Source organism: Marmota flaviventris, chromosome 2 (genome assembly GCF_047511675.1).
Source record: "Marmota flaviventris isolate mMarFla1 chromosome 2, mMarFla1.hap1, whole genome shotgun sequence".
NCBI lineage: Eukaryota > Metazoa > Chordata > Mammalia > Rodentia > Sciuridae > Marmota > Marmota flaviventris.
The window spans coordinates 138027240-138044153 of NC_092499.1; the positions used below are offsets into that span (position 1 = coordinate 138027240).

Genomic DNA, 16914 nt, shown 5'->3' on the forward strand with positions numbered 1-16914 from the left:
CTTGATTTCTATGGGGAGTAGGCATAGAGAACTGTAATTCCTCCCTCTTTCCTCCCTCTGTGGGAGGAAGCCATAGCCCACCCGCAGAGTGCTAGAGAGGGGCTTTCCCTGCTTAGTCCCACTGTTTTTGGGTAAACTAGGTGTTCTAATGGGATGTGCGCCTCCCGCAGCTCCTCTTCCATCTCCCTCTCATCTCCTTCCCCGAGATGAGACAGCCTGCACTCCACAGCTCAGCCAACAGCTCCTGTTTGGGGGTGGTCCCCAGCACGTCTGGAGGCTGCACGCATCTGTAACAACTCCTCCCTTGGGGCCCAGCCTTAGAGGGAAAGGAGGGTGTGTTCCTTTAAGGGGCTGGCCCGGCAGGAGCGCGGAGGTTTGTCGGCTGCCGCTTCCTTTCGGGCCATTGAAGGTCCCTAAATCCGTCTGTTGCTTGGGACCCACACAGCCAGCGGCCCTAGCGCTTGGGTCTTGGAAGAGCGTGCTGGGGACGGTACGTGGCTCAGAGATTGCTAGGTCCCTAGGGGTCCAGTGCGGGCAGGTTCCACTCCTCTCGCTTTGGCTCTCCTGCCGGACCCCCAGGAGGCTGGGTACTAAGGGGCCCGGGCTGAACTGGGTTGCGGTCGCCCGCGGGAGACGCCGTGGGCGCAAGTGGGGTGCGGACAGCGAGAGCGCACCAGGAGGAGGAAAGCGGGAGCCAACTGGGTGGCCTCTGAGACCCCAGCCCGGTGCCGGTCCCTTCCGGTCTTGTCCTGTCCAGGTCCTGCTGCGTCCAGCACAGTGCACCGCGCCAGGCTGTGCTTTGGGCATCCATCCGCTGGATGCTGCGGGGCCACGGGAACTTGGAAGGGGCTGGGGATAGCCTGTGAGGTGCACGGGCGGAGTTGAGCCGCTCCCTCTCTCGGCCGCCGGTTCTGGCCACCTCGGGGAAGGGGGTATGGATATCCGTGGGTTCCTGGATAGCAGCACCAGAAGAGGCAAGGAGGGTGGGAGGCAGAGCCCTGGGTGGGAGATGGCTTCGCTCAGGGAGGAATTTAGACTGGGAAGGAAGGAGTGCGGGACATTTGGACCCTTGCCTGCCACCAGCTCGCTGGGTGGTCGTGGGCAGCCTGTGATCCCGCCGACCCTCGACTCTCCGGAGTGCCTCTGCTTTCTGCATCAGGCTCCCCAGCTCCTCCCACATCCCTGAACTGGTGAGAGGGCCAGGAATGCTGGTACAAATACCCGGGGCTCGCACTTTCTGGGCTGCGGGTTCAAAGGCTCTTGTAAAGCCTTGTCTTCCCTGGAACCTCGAAGTCAAATTCCTCACGGGCAGTGGGGCCGGTGGAGAACTGGGGGCAATGCTGCCCTCTGCTGGTATCTGGGGGACTTATATTCATGGGTGGCCCACTGAGGGTGTGAATCTGGTGGGGAGGTGAACCCCCTACCCCCAACAGGGCTCAGTTTATTGCTCTAACGTGTGGGGGCTTTAGGCAAGTGGAGCCTGGGAAAAGCAAGTCCAAGATATTTGCCAAAAATAAAGCTTGGACTTGGCCTCAGTTTCCCCAGATGAAAAGAGAAGGCAATGGTGATGGCTTTTCTTTTAGCTCACTGAGATAATGTGAGTTTTGATTTTGTACGCTTATGATAACAACAGTAATACTAGCTAATATTGTTGAGTGCTTGCCCCAAACCGGTAGTATTCTATGCTCTGTAGACACTGTCTTCCTTCAGCTTTATTATTATTTTGCAGTACTGGGGATTGAACCCAGGACTTCATGCATGCTAGCTAGGCAAGTGCTCCACTACTGAACTAAATCCCCAGTATTCCACTTCCCCTTTTTAAAAATTTGAGACAAGATCTCTGTTAGTTGCTGAGGTTGGCCTCAAATTTGAGATCTTTCTGCCTCAGCCTCCAGAGTACCTCTTCTTCTTTGGCATAATAGGGGTCATGACAATACCAACCAGAAATTTGTGTGTGTGTGTGTGTGTTGGGCATTGCTGTGTGTGCCTCTAATCCCAGGTACTTGGGTCTCTGGGGATGGGAAGAGTGCCTTGGGGACTCACACTTTGCAGCTCCAGAGGGCAGATCTTGCAGAGAACCCAGGGGTTCTGTCTGTTCTGCCTTAGTGCATGTTTCTGAACTGTGGTTTACCTCCTCCTTGATTGTAAGAATGATGAGGGAACAATATGCATTTAACATAGAATTGCATTGGTTCAGGAGAGACTTTTACCAACCCATGAATGTTTGGAGATTTCTGACCTTTAAAGAGCAATTCAATGTATGGATTCCTTATAATAAAGGCTCACAGTTCTGCAGAAAGTGCCTACCTTTCTTTCTTTCTTTATTTGTACCCACCAGGGATTGAATCCAGGGGTGCTTAACCACTGAGCCACATCCTCATCCGTTTTTATTTTGAGACAGCGTCTCTCTGAGTTGCTTAGGGTCTCCCTAAGTAGCTGAGGCTGGCACTGAACTTGTGATCCTCCTGCCTCAACCTCCTGAGTTGCTGGGATTACAGGTGTGCACCATTGCCCCCAGCTAGGAAGTGTCTTTGTTTGGAGGTTCTAGCAGGGGAGCTCAGCTACTATGTACACTTGAAGAATGATTCTTCTTTATCAGGGAAGGTTGTCCTTTGACTAAGCTGGAAGCTTCAGGAGGAACACACATGGAGTAGTGAGGGAGGAAGGGAACATCCACCTAGCCAGCCAGATCAGTTGAATCAATCCTGGTGATCATTGGGGTGACAGACGTAGCAGCCACATTGCCTTCCATCCAGAAAGTGCCTTTCTTTAGTATACATACAGATTTCCCTTGCCATCCAAATTTGCTGATCACTCTCCAAGATTCAGGGACCAAATAGATCTGGATGATGTGGCATCTCTTCCAACATGAATTCTCAAAAATCTCAATATCCCGAACTGTTGTCATCCCAACTCAAGGATGCAATAAGGGCTGGGGGTGTGACTCAATGGTAGAGCACTTAGTTGAGTGAGGTCCTAGGTTTGATCTCCAGTACTGCAGAAAATTAGAGGTGGGGGGACATAAATTTGGTGAGGAAGGAATACCTGTGGTTTAGCTGCTTAACAGAACTTAACACCATATTTCTTCTTTTTAAAATAAAATTAAAAATCCAATGAAGAAATTGCCTAAATGTATCCCTAAGTTAAAAGACAAAACAGATTGAAAATGATTTCATTCTGGGTCACACTTTGTCTTAATATTTTTGCAGTGCTGGGGGTCTAACAGGGGAGCTCAGCTACTGTCACATGCTGGGCAAGTACTCTGTCACTGGGCTACGCCCCCAGCCCTGGGTCAGACTTTTAATACTGGCAAATCTGGTTCCCACTGGAATCAAATGCCTCCAGGACCTACATCTTGAAGAAGGCAGCACTCACTTCAGGGGTGAAGGCTGCCAAGGGTGGCAGAGCAGCACCTGTGGGCATATATCAGTAGAAAATTGAAGGTGCTGTTTTTTTCCCTGGGTTGCTCTTGTCTTGGTTAGCACTCTGATACTCTGATGACAGAGTTCTGAGTAGTCTGCACTGACTTTGTTTTTTTGTCTAACATTTTTTGAGGCATGATTTTTCAAAAATGCAATTTTTTTTCAGGTATACAAATGTCACTCTGTGGCAGAAACACCTCACTTGTTCATGCTCAGGAAGGCCCTTCTAGCTGGGCAGCATTGGTGCTGGATGAGCTGTTCTAACAGGCTGGAAGTGTTGCAGGCAGAAGCAGGGAGCCCTTCTGTTTGGAAGGCTCTAGGTGCCCAGGAACTGGGTGATCCCTGGGACATCCAGATCAACACTCACAATCCTCTCAGTCATTGCTCTGCTTCCCTCTCAGTTCCCCAAGTGAAGGCTCAAGGAGGGAAAGGAAATTGACTTTAAGGAGGGTCTACTCTGTGCTAGGTCCTGGGCTGTGTACTCCACACAATTACCTCCCTGAATTTGGCCTGATGGTTGTAGACTTTGGAGCTGGTATAGATTAAAATTCTAGCTCTACCATTTTCTAGATGGTTGACCTTTGGCTTAATCTCACTCACCAGACTTGATTTCTGTACATCTTGGTTTTCCCATCTGTAACGTGGGGATACAAATAGGCCCCAGCTCTAGGGGTTGGGATGAGGATTCAGGGATATATTAATGCTCATTGAAGTTGGCTGTTTTTACTTTTTTTGCAGTATTGGGGATCAAACTCAGGGCCTCACTAATGCTAGGCAAGAACTACATTCCTAGCCTGGCTATTCATGCTTAATGCTGATGCTAAGAATGCTGTGAAGTGGATTTGTTTGGCCAAGAGAGGCTAAACTGTGTTCCCCAGTAGCTGCAAAATGTGCTGGTTTAATACAACAGGATTTGCTCAGGGTACAATGAGGTGGATGTGGTCTAGGCTGATGACAGCCCTGCCAGTCAATCTGTGGTTCCCATCTCTGAGTCTAAATTTTTCTATTTTGGTGGCTAGCAGATTAGGGGAAAGAATACCTGCAAAAGGTGTCCTCAGTAGGCTTAACTGTGTGACCTGGACCTGGAGCATGTTATTTCTGCTGGCTGCCATTGGCCAGAAATGAGTTACCTGGCTTTTGGTATGATTTGGATATGAGGTGTCTCCCCCAAAGCTCCTGTGTGAGTGCAGGAACATTCAGAGGTTGAAATGATTAGATGGTGAGAGCTGTAACCTAATCAGTCTATCATACTTTGCATGCACTGACTGGGTGGTAACTGTGGGCAGGTGGGGTGTGGCTGGAGGAGCTGGGTTCCTGGGGGCTGCCCTGGGAGAGTGCATCTTGCTGCAGCCTCTTTGCCTCTCACTCTATCTCTGCTTCCTAGCCACCTGGAATGTTCCTTTGCTCTTCTGCACAACATTCTGCCTCAGCGTGCTGCTGGTGCAACGTACTCAGTGGACCATGAACGAAACCTCTGAAACCATTAGCCCAAATAAACTTTCCCTTTTCTAAGTTGTTCTTGTCAGGCATTTTGGTCATAGTGATGCAAAACTAACTAACCCAGCCCTCTTAGCTTCAAGGAAGACCAGAAATACAGCCTTTAGCTGAGTGGTCATGTATCTCTCTAGAATTCCATTACCATAACAGAAAACCAGAACATACTAATGAGAAATGTGCCAGGGGGCAGGTTTATGACCTCCATGTCACAACTGGGGAAGCCTGTTTAGAACCACATAGCTAATACTAAGTACAGTCAACTCTGTACACATTCAACCAATGACTAATGGAAATTATCAGGAAAATTTTTTATCTGCATTGAATATATACAAACTTTTTTGTTGCTATTCAGTAAACAACTACTTCCATAGCATTTACATTGTAGTAGGTATTATAAATTATCTAGAGATAATTTGAAGTACAGGGATGTGTGTAGGTTCTATGCAAATACTGTGGCAGATGAAGTAAAGGACTTCAGTATCTGTGGTTTTTGGTATCTTCAGGGGTCCAAGAACCAATCCCCCACCATTACTGAGGGACTACTGAAGTGGAGGTGGGTTTTGGCCCTGGATCTTCTAGTTCACAAACTCCATCCCAGGTTGCCTGATGTGGTTATGCTGTGCAGGGACTTACTGGAATTCAGCAGGGCAATTCCTCTCTCTCTCTCTCTGTATTGGAATTGAATACAGAGGCGCTTAACCACTGAGCCACATCCCCACTCTTTTTTAATATTTTATATAGAGACAGGGTCTCCCTGAGTTACTTGGGGCTTTGCTAAGTTGCTGAGGCTGGCTTTGAGCTCATGACTCTCCTGCCTCAGCCTCCCGAGCTGCTGGGATCACAGGTGTGCACCACTGCACCTGGCTAGGGCAATTCCTCTTGAACAAGAGTTGAATCCTCAGAGGGGACAGTGTTCCTGCTGCAGGGCACAGCACAGATGGCAAATCTGGGCCTCATTTCTGCCAAGCTGTCTAAGAGAATGGCATGATATATTGCTCATCTTCTTCCACGTCCAAGCCTCTTCAGCAACTGCTCCTGACTCTTCTGAAAACAAGAGTATTTCCTCCAAGTCTGGTCAACTTCATAGACCAATGCTTTGCTTTGTTTTTCCTTTCCTTTCTTCTCCCCTTCCTCCCTCCTTCCCTCCCTTCTCTCTCATTTTCTTTTTAGGGTTTCTTCCCCTTCTGGTTCCTGTGCATAGGCATTCATGAGACCACACACTTGCAATCATAGCCAGATGGCAATTGTATGTTCTGCTTTTTCTGTTTTAAATGACACCCTCAGCATTCTTCTGTGTTGCTACAGGATAATCATAGTTATATTTACAAATGCCTGCTGTCACTCTGGTCTTGCTGTCCCACAGTCCACCTTCGACTTGCCTCCAGTGGATGTTTCTACAATGTAAGTCTGATCCTTTTGCTCCTCTGCTTAAAGCCATCTTGGCACCCCAGGACATTAGGGCATCTAGGCACAGACCCTGTTGACCTTCTTGTATCTTAACCCCTATACCAGTTAGAGTCTTGGCAGAAAATGGAATTTGTTCCAGATGGTTCTGACAAAGAGACTTTAATGAAGGTAGGGATCAAATGAGGACAAGCAGCAGAAGACACTATGGTGGAGCCACTGGAGCGGGGAGGGAGCAGGGAGGAAATGCTGCTTCTCTCTCTTCCCTCTACCCATCTCCTGTGTTTCCCATTGACTGAATCCAGCTGGAGGCCAGAGGCCAGTGGGCCCCGGTGGAATGATCCACAGGGATCAATGCATGGCACAGAAGGGCAGAGAGTGGACCTGGGAGTGCGTGGGGGGAGGACACAAATGGAGACCCCCTAGCACACTCCTATTCCCCAGGTGTTGTCCCTAGCCTCTGCACCTTTGCAGTGGCTGTGTCTCTGCAAGAAAAATCAGTCTGTCTTTTTCCACCTTGAAAATTCCTATCTTTAATCTCGGTTCAATGCTCCCTGGACTGAGCTCCTTCAGTCTTTTAATTGTTGAGAACGCTCATTAAAGGCAAGGGTAAGCTGAGGAAGCACTAGTCTTGGGTGCAAACTTGAAGTAGGGAAGTGTGTGTGTTTGCCAAAAATTTTGCAATCAAGGCAGGATATTTTAGAGCAATTTTTTTTTGGGGGGGTACCTGGGATTGAACTCAGAGGCACTCAACCCCTGAGCCGCATCCCCAGCCATATTATGTATTCTTATGTAGAGACAGGGTCTCACTGAGTTGCTTATTGCCTTGCTTTTTTTGAGGCTGGCTTTGAACTTTTGATCCTCCTGCCTCAGCCTCCCAAGCTGCTGGGATTATAGGCATGTGTCACTGAGCCCAGCTTAATGCGATATTTTTAAAAAATCAAATCAACAAACTACAGCTCATGGGCCAGCTGCCTATTTTATTTGAATATCCACCTAAACAGGAATAATGCTCTAGTGTGATGTTTAAAAAACTTCTTTTTAACCTTGACTTAGGGTAATAAATAAATTTCACATTGTGACCCCTACAACTCCAGACCCCCAGACATTGGACTGAAACAAAAGTTTCTTGTTGCAGGATTTATTTTCACTAAGCATGAAATGCACTTTGCTATTTTTTATTCTAGTCTAGTCAGTTTGGTTTCATTAAAATATGCTGCTCAGGAGGCTGAGACAGGAGGATCACAAGTTCAAGGCCAGCCTTGGCAATTTAGTAAGACCCCATCTCAAACTAAAATATAAAAAAGACTGAGAATGTAGCTCAGTGGTAAAGTGCCCCTGGGTTCAATTCCCAATGTAAAATAAAATAAAATATAAAATAAATAAATAAAGCAAAATAAAATAAAATAATTGCTTATGACTTCTCAAATTCAAACCTGTGATTTGAGAAATATTGATAGTGTCACATCATCTGGCTTAATTTTTTCCATGCTCTTTTTGTTGCCTGCTAATTCCTCTGAGGGTTTATTTGTTTGCTATTGCCCCTCCTGCCTGCGGAGAGCAGAGATTCCTCTAGCTTTTCCGAGCACCAAGCCTGGCGCTGGAAGATGCTTCATAATGAACTATAGAGAGGTGATTGAGTGCAGGTCGAACAGAGGGATCCCAGGGCACTGCAGTGGGGATCTCTAATTGGCTTTCCCCCCCTCCTCCTCCCAGTTTGCCCCAGGGCCCCAGCCTGGCCCAGGATGCACCGGAGCTGCTGCTGTGGGTGCTGCGCTGCAGCACCATGGGTCCTGGTCTTGCTGTTCCTGCTGCCCTGCGTTTCTGGACTGCCCTTCTATAACGGCTTCTACTATTCCAACAGCCCCAATGGCAGGAATCCAGGCAATGGCTATGGCGAAGGTGGGTGGCCTCCTGGGCCGGATCCTGGTTCCTGCTGTGCTATGCAGGTTCCAGGCTGGGATGGGGGACAGGGTATGACTCAGTAGTTTCTTCCCCATCTTGGCTTTTGGGGTGGACCAGCCTTGCTTCTTAGACAAGAGGAAGAGATGGTTTAGTTACTGTTTGCTGTCTCCTTGGACATGAGGCCATACTCACTTAGGGATGATCACTTTGCTTGTTTTGCACTTTCCCCAAACTCCTGCCAGTTCTTCACGATCAGGCTGAAATGAGATCTCTTCTGGGCTCCCCAGTGAAAAGAGGGCTTGGGGTCATATAGATGTGAGTTTGAATCTTAATTCTGCTTCTTACTGGCTGGCCTTGGGCAGAAGACTTCTTTTTTTTTTTTAAATTTTTTATTGTTGGCTGTTCAAAACATTACATAGTTCTTGATATATCATATTTCACACTTTGATTCAAGTGGGTTATGAGCTCCCAATTTTATCCCATATACAGATTGCACTCTCTTTTTTTTTTTTTTTGGTACTGAGTATTGAATCTGGGGGTGCTTAACCACTGAGCTACATCCCCAGCTCCCAGCCCTTTTTATTTTATTTTGAGACAGGGTGTCACTAAGTTGCTCAAGCTGGTCTTAAACTTGTAATCTTCCTGTCTTAGCCTCCCAAATAACTGGGATTCCAGGTGTGCATCTGGCTCATCAGTTAACTTTTGATGTGTAACAAACTACCCCAAAACTTAGTGGCTTAAGACAAGAGCCATTTATTCAGCTACCTGTGGGTCAGCATTTGACGGGGGGCTCCCTTTCTTCTGGCCTTGCACTTGAGACTTGCAGATGCACCCGCAGGGTGCTGACAGGCTGGGGGCTGGTTGATTTAGGGTGGCCCCAGCTGGGGAGGCTTGCTTCTGTTCCAGGTAGTCTTTCATGCTCAGTAGGTAAGCCTCGGCTTGATGCTCATGAGAACCCAAGAGAAGCCAGATCTCCTGGAACTGAGGCTCAGAGCAGACACTATGGGACAGTCATACCCGCCATGTCCATTTGGTTAAATCCAGTGGCAAGGCCAGTACACATTCCAGGGACAGGGGAATAGATATCACCTCTTGATGGCAGGAGATGCACAGGCACACTGCAAGGTGGGTGGACAGAGTTGGGTGGAGCAGGGAGACCATTTTTTCACTCATAACCACTGACCCTGAAGGGAGTTGGAGATGTGCTGCAGCTGTCCCTATCTGTCCCCTACCTCTCCCCATAGGCCTTTTCAATGGAGTGAAGTTGGTCGTAGAGACGCCCGAGGAGACGCTGTTCACCCACCGGGGGGCTACCGTGACCCTGCCCTGCCACTACCACTATGAGCCAGCGCTGGCCTCCCCAAGGCCCGTGCGCATCAAGTGGTGGAAGCTGTCAGAGAACGGGGCCCCAGAGCAGGATGTGCTGGTGGCCATAGGCAAGAGGCACCGCTCCTTTGGGGACTACCAAGGCCGTGCGCACCTGCGGCAGGACAAGGAGCGTGAAGTCTCACTGGAGCTCTGGGATCTGCGGCTGGAAGACTATGGGCGCTACCGCTGTGAGGTCATTGATGGGCTAGAGGACGAGAGCGGCCTGGTGGAGCTGGAGCTGCGGGGTGAGGCCCCGACTGGGACTGGGTGATGCTGGGACCTAAGGGAGGGGAGAGGCCCCTGAGAGAGCATCCGGATGTTTGTGCTTTATGTAGAAAATCATATCCTCATAAGGAGGCTACTGTTATTACTACCCTCATTTTACAGATGAGGAAACCCAAAGAGGCCAAGTAACTTACCTGAGGTTACCCAGCTCATAAATGGCAAAGCTGGGGGCTGGGGTTGTGGCTTAGTGGTAGAATGCTTGCCTAGCACACGTGAGGTCCTGGGTTCGATCCTCAGCACCACATAAAAATGAAGTAAAGATATTGTGTTCACCTACAATTGAAAATAAATAAATAAAATAAATATTTTAAAAAAAAATGGCAAAGCTGGCATTTGGACCCCGGCAGCAGTCTCCAGCATCTACTGCCTTCTGTTCTCTCTCACTCATGTCCCGTTCAGAGAGAGGACAGTGGGAGCCAGTCTTATAGCTCATTAGAGCCAGAGCTGAGATTTGAGCAGGGTTCGCAGGCAATGAAAGAATGTAGCAGGCCTAGCATGCAATGAGAGGGAGCGGCAGGGGCTGAGCCCTGTCCCATCCAGAGGGGCCACTCTGCTCAGGCCCAGCTGATGATGCCATGGCAGAATACAGGCCCGGTGCAATCAGATTTCCTAATTTGATGAGAGCTTATCTTTTTATGTGAAAGGGTTGTCTTTTTATGTAACAATCTCCTTTTTAAATATATATATATATATATTAAAAATATATATATGGGGTTTGAACCTAGGGACACTTAAACACTGAGCCACATCTCTAGCCCTTTTTATATTTTTTATTCTGAGACAAGGTCTCACTAAGTTGCTCATGGCCTTGCTAAATGGCTGAGGCTGCCTTTGAACTTTCAAGCCTCCTGCCTCAGTCTCCTGAGCAGCTGGGGTTACAGGTGTATGCCATTGCACTCAGCTCCTATTTTAATTTTAATTAATTAATCTTTTTAATTTTTTGTAGAACTACATATTGAACCCAAGGTTGCTCGACCACTGAACCACATTCCCAGCCCTTTTTGTTTTTTATTTTGAGACAGATTCTTGCTAAATTGCCCAGGTTGGTCTTGAACTTGTGATCCTCCTGTCTTAGGCTCCCAAGTCACCGGGATTATAGGTGTGTGCCACCGTGCTCCACAAAAGTCTCCTATTTTCTGGAAAAGACCCAGGGCTGTCAAAACTAGTCAAGACCCTGCAAGCCAGATTTTGTTTGTGGGCCCCAGTTTGAGATCTAAGTTCCTTTCACCTCCTCTGTCTCTGGGATGAGGCTGGGAGTCCTGATGTCTGTCTGCTCTGTTAGGGAGGCAGCTGGGAGGGAGGAAGATTTTTGGACTCCATCTGGTCCATCTCTGCTGTGACCCCTGGGAATGCCTCAGCCTCTCAGAGCTCTGGGCTGCTCTGAGAGGTGTGAAGGGGGACAACAGTAGTTCCTCCATTACCTGCCTCAGAGGCCAGGAGAATAAATGCACATCCTGGAAACTTGGCTTCGTCTTTGCAGCACTCCAACTCTGAAGTCCCTGTGGCTTAGATGGTGCCTGAGAGAGGCCACATTGCTCATTTTGGATTTGGATATGGTGGAGGGAAGGGAGAGAGCCTGCAGGATTCATTTGTCTGGGTTGGCAGAAGCAGCCTACAGAGGCAGGGAATCCTCACCCAGGGCTAGGAATTTGAGATGATACCAGGCGCACAATAATCCCCCTGTGAGCATACAGGAAGGTTGAGGATGTGATTGTTGGGCCTGTGGTCTTCTCTCTCTCTCTATTTTTTTTGGGGGGGTACTAGGAATTGTATCCACTGGTACTCTGTCATTGAGCTACAACCCACCCCCAATTTCTTCCCTCAACTTCCCTTTTTAAAAATTTTATCAAGACAGGGTTTTACTAAATTGTCAAGACTGGCCTCAAACTTGCCATCCTCCTGCTTCAGCCTCTCGATTTGCTGGAATTACAGGTGTGTACCACCACGACCAGCTCCCTTGGGCTTCTGTGCCCTCTTAGACTGGCTTTGCCCAGGTGCCGGTTTCCCAGCAAGACTGGGTTTGGTGCTTGGTATATTCCATGTCCTAGGCTACAGGGAGGAGTTCCTACTTAGGGCCCTGCTCATAAACAATGTAAGCCCAGCAGGGTCCCCTTCTGAACCCTTAGAGTCACTCCTACTTCTTAAGATTTCATCCAACTTGCTAGGAACTGAATTTCCAATGCTTAAAAAACTTACTATAGTAAAATTTCAAACATGCATGACAAATTTTGAGGGGACTTTGTGGCCCCCATTGTACCCTGACTACCAAGAGAGAGGGCCCATGCCCCAAGCCTTTCCTGACTTCAAGCCTCCTTTATTTAAGGGCCCTTCACTATCCTCTTCCCATAGCTTCTAGGCCTCTCCTTCCCCTAAAAACCATCTGTCATATGTGGAAAATTTCTTATATTTTCCTAAGAAACTTCCATATTCATAATGACATATACAGTCAGTCCTCTGTAACTGTGGGCCCTTCATCTGCAAATTCAACCAACTCACAGCTCAAAAATTATTTGGAAAAAAGAATTCCAGAAAGTTCCAAAAAAAGCAAAACTAAAGTTTGCTGCATGCCAAGTACTATGCTAAATCCATAAGAATGAAGTGCTGTGTAGGCTTTGTATTAAGGCATCATAAATAATCTAGAGATGATTTAAAGTATACAGGAAGATGTATATAGGTTCTATGCAAATACTATGCTTTTTTTTTTTCCTTTTTCAGTGCTGGGGTTGGAACCCAGGGGCATCTACTACTGAGTCTCAGCCCCTGCCCTTTTAATTATTTTTATTTTTGAGCCAGGGTCTTGCTAAATTGCCCAGCCTGGCCTTGAACTTGTGATCCTCCTGCCTCAGCCTCTGGAGTATCTGGATTATTGGCATGCACCACCATGCCTGGCAATGCTATATAATTTTATATAGGGGATTTGAACATCCTTGGATTTGGGTATTTGAGGGGGGGGGTCCCTGGAACCGATCCCTCTGGACACTGAGGAAAGCCTGTGTGATTAGGTCTTAGCTATTGGGAGGGATGTTGGGAGCCAAATCCAGCCTCTGGAGTCCAAAGCCAGTGCCCATTTTGTACATGATAGCATCTCCTCACTGAGGTTCTCTCAATAGCCCCATAAGTAAGGCAGTATTCCCATTTTAAATTTGGAGACATTGGGCTGTTAATCACCTTCACAAGCCAAGGCATGTTTCCTGAATGCCACTCATAGGCTCTGCCTGGACGTGGGCAGTGGGTAGGAGATGGAGGTTTGCTGAGCTTTCTGAGTGACCGTGTGGGTGTGTGTGGGGGGGTCGTGTGTCCCAGTGGAGGAGGAAGAGCTGAGCGTGCAGCCCACCCCTCCAAGCTCCTTTCCTCCCTCTCCAGGCGTGGTCTTTCCCTACCAGCCCCCTCAGGGGCGCTACCAGCTCAACTTCCAGGAGGCCCAGCAGGCCTGTGAGGAGCAGGATGCAGCAGTGGCCTCCTTTGAGCAGCTCTTCCGGGCCTGGGAGGAAGGCCTGGACTGGTGCAACGCAGGCTGGCTGCAGGACGCCACGGTGCAGTACCCCATCACGCTGCCCCGAGAGCCCTGTGGTGGCCTGGACCTGGCGCCTGGTGTGCGCAGCTATGGCCCACGCCACCACCGCCTGCATCGCTACGATGTTTTCTGCTTTGCTGCTGCCCTCAAGGGTGAGTGGAGTGGCCGAGCACAGGCCTGTGGGTTGATGGGCACCTGGGACCTGCGGGGAGCTTCTGGACCCTTCTGCCCATCCTGCTGACACTTCCACCTAGAGCTCTAGAGCCCCAGCAGATCTGGAAGCAATACTGGTGGGATTTTGAGTGTTTTGCTGCTTTTGCTTCGTGCAAACATTGGTTTATTCTCATCGAGCATTTTCTAGTGCTGGGGCCTAGATGAGGCTCAGGGGCATCATAGACAAAGGAAACACATCTGTCCTCGTAAAATGGCCTGTTTCATCAGAAGATAAGTGAAAACAGGAATTGGTTCAGTGCTATATCCTAGGCACTTAGAGAAATGTCTTGCACACAGCAGGTGCTCAGTAAATGACTGGGTGAGAGACTCTGGTCCAGCCCAGGTGGGGTGCCCACTTGGGGGTACAATCAGGGAAGGGTGGCAGGGGAGTACAGACATAACCAGAGGGACCCAGCCCTACGGCAAGTAGAGTGGGACTCTCAGGTGCTGAGGTGTGGGAAGTTACACTTCCCAAAATGTCCACTGCACATGTCCACAGCATCATGGTCCCCTGGGCTTGGACAGTTGTCAGGTTCTTGGGACAGGCCCTGATGTCCTCATTGGCCACTGTCTCAGCTGCCCAACACTAATGCCCCACCTTCCCCCAGGGCGGGTGTACTACCTGGAGCACCCGGAGAAGCTGACACTGAAGGAGGCCCGGGAGACCTGCCAGGAAGATGGTGCCCAGATTGCCAAGGTGGGCCAGCTCTTTGCTGCCTGGAAGTTCCGTGGCCTGGACCGCTGTGATGCCGGCTGGCTGGCAGATGGCAGTGCCCGTTACCCTGTGGCTCACCCCCGTCCCAACTGCGGGCCCCCAGAGCCTGGAGTCCGGAGCTTCGGCTTCCCAGACCCTCAGAGCCGCCTGGATGGCGTCTACTGCTACCGCCCCCGCTAGGATCTGGGCGGCCAGCTTTGCACCCAGCCTCCTTCCCCCAGGGGCTGTGTATTTATTGAGTGGTTCAATTCTCCTAATGGGTCAGGGCAATTTTAGTATTGTTTTTATATTTCTCAACTTAAACATTTTTAAAAAGTATCATTATTTTTTTGTAAATCCAGCAGCATCCAAGTACCAGCTCCCCTGGACACCTGGAGGCACTCCCCGTCACAAACATTTGAGGTTTGTGAGCCTTTTAGAGGGCTCTCTGCTATCCCTGAGTCCAGCCTGTGTCCTTCCTCAGAGGAGGCTGATACCCAAGTGGGCAGTGACCTGGCCACAAGGGGTCAAGGCATGGTGGCTGCTACTCTCCCTCTGTCTCAGTCTGGGAAGGAAGAGGAGTTGGTGGGGGTGGGGGTCCTTTTTATTTCTGGAGTGGCTTCCTAGGCTTCTCCTTGAGATCTGAAGGTAGGGAGAGAAGTCCTCTCCCCTTCTCATCTCCACTCTGTTTCCTTTTCATTTTCCCTGTGTGGAGAACTGCCTTCAGGTGTGTGTACCTTCTTTGAACGATAAATGGTGCTATGACCCCTTCCTTTGTCCCCAACCTGCAACTGTGCCTGGCTCTCTGTCTCATCCAGTCTCAGGGCTCAGCTCCTAGCCTGGTGGATGTGGTAGGTTCGGTTCTGGGCCATGCTTCACAGGTGGCAGGGTCAGCGCACCTGGGGTGGGCAGAGAACTCCATGTGCTGCCCCAGGCTGTGCTCTGCCTCTGGTGCTGGCCCAGCAGCTGGCTCCCTGGCTTGCATCCCCCAGTCCCTGGTAGTGTGTCTGTGTGAGGCCCAGCAAGAGAGAGGAAGGTGCCTCTCAGAGGCTGTGTCCTCTAGAGGGCCTCAGAGGCTAGGCTCTTGGGCCTGATCCTCTGGGCCTCACCCTGAAAAGGAAGGCACTCTGGTTGCCTCTCACAGGCATGCCCTGCCACTTACCGCTCAGTAATGCAATCAGTTTTTCACCAGCCCAGTGCTACTCAAAGTCTGGCCAGTAGCAGCTGCAGCAGCAGCAGCAGCACTTAGAATGCATTAGAAATGCAAATTCCTGGGCCTTACCCCATACCTACAGAGTTAGAAACTCTGGGGGTGAGATTAGGCCCCTTGTTATCACAAATCCTCCAGGGGATTCTGAAAGCCACTAGCATAGATGGTTGTTTTACCAATTACAAATAGTCTCTGATATATGATAATTTGACTTACGATTTTTTTTTTGCACTTGGCATTGAACCCAAGGGTGCTTTAAATCTGAGCTACAACCCCAACCTTTCTAATTTTTTATTTTGAGACAAGGTCTCTCTAAGTTGCCCAGGATGGCCCTGAACTTGTCCTTCTGTCTTAGCCTCCCAAATTGCTGGGATTTTAGGCATGTGTCACTGCGTCCAGCTGACTTATGATCTTTTGACCTTACAACGTTCGTTGTATTAGTCAATGTCACTTTCCTATAATAAAATATCAGTCATAAGTAATTTGTGAAGAGAAAAGGTCTATTTTGGCTCATAGTTTTGGAGGTTCCAGTCCAAGATTGAGTGGCTCTTGTTGTTCTGGACTTTGCATAAGGCAATACATCAGGATAGGTGTGGATGGCAGAGAAACAGGCTCACCTTATCAGCAAGGAAGCAAAGATAAAAGACCAAGAGGGTAGTGTCCCAAAATACCCATTCAGGGACCTGTTCCCAGTGACTGATGGACCTCCCAGAAGGGCTCACCTCCTAAAGGTCTACCAGCACCTCTCAATAACACCACCCTGGGGACCAATTTCTCAACACATGGCCCTTTGGAGAATGTTCAGTATCCAAACTGTAGTAGATGGCATGAAAGCAATAAATGTTCAGCAGAAACTTTACTTTGAATTTTTTTTGTATGTGTATGGTATTGGGAATTGAACCCAGGGGTGCTTTATCACTGAGCTACATCCCCAGCCCTTTTTTATTTTTTATTTTGAGACAGAGTCTCACAAAATTTCTGAGGGTCTTGCAAAGTTTCTGAGTCACACCTTGAACTTGTGATCATCCTGCTTCAGCCTCCCAAGTCACTGGGATTACAGGTGTCCACTACTGTGCCTGGCTGCTACTTTGAATTTTTAACTTTGATCTTTCCCTGGGCTAGCAAAATGTGGTGCAATTCTCTCTCACAATGCTGGACAGTGGCAACAAGCCAGGGCTTCCAGTCACTCACTCAATCATAAAGAGACACAATAGATCCTCTACTGTGTACTATGTTGCTAAGCTCTGATGTTTGGTAGAATATATATATATTAAAATGCATTTCATTTATCTTTTTTTAAATTGGGCTAGGGATCAAACACAGGGCCTCGTGCAAGCTAAGTAAGAGCTATACCTCCAGCCTCTCTCTCCCTCTCTCGATATATATATATATATATATATAT

At 48.8% G+C, this 16914-nt stretch overlaps 1 protein-coding gene across 2 annotated transcripts; it reads left to right on the forward strand.

The window, feature by feature from the left end:
* Window positions 1-417: 417 nt before the first annotated feature.
* Hapln3 (hyaluronan and proteoglycan link protein 3) lies at window positions 418-16371 on the forward strand. 2 transcript variants are annotated; one of them, XM_027921861.2, is made up of 5 exons: window positions 418-490; window positions 8040-8225; window positions 9473-9841; window positions 13245-13547; window positions 14217-16371. In XM_027921861.2, exons 2-5 carry the CDS (start codon window positions 8069-8071, stop codon window positions 14501-14503), a joined length of 1116 nt encoding a protein of 371 aa, XP_027777662.1. In that variant the 5' UTR covers window positions 418-490; window positions 8040-8068; the 3' UTR covers window positions 14504-16371. The 2 variants fall into 2 exon arrangements, with proteins under 2 accessions (XP_027777662.1, XP_071463453.1); XM_071607352.1 differs by lacking the exon at window positions 418-490 and adding an exon at window positions 6267-6320.
* Window positions 16372-16914: the final 543 nt, after the last annotated feature.

Excerpts from the sequence above, each read along its gene's own strand:
- Hapln3 (XM_071607352.1), top strand. Across the intron at positions 8,226-9,472 it reads AGGCAATGGCTATGGCGAAG|GCCTTTTCAATGGAGTGAAG; the intron begins GTGGGTGGCCTC and ends CTCTCCCCATAG. Across the intron at positions 9,842-13,244 it reads GGTGGAGCTGGAGCTGCGGG|GCGTGGTCTTTCCCTACCAG; the intron begins GTGAGGCCCCGA and ends CTCCCTCTCCAG.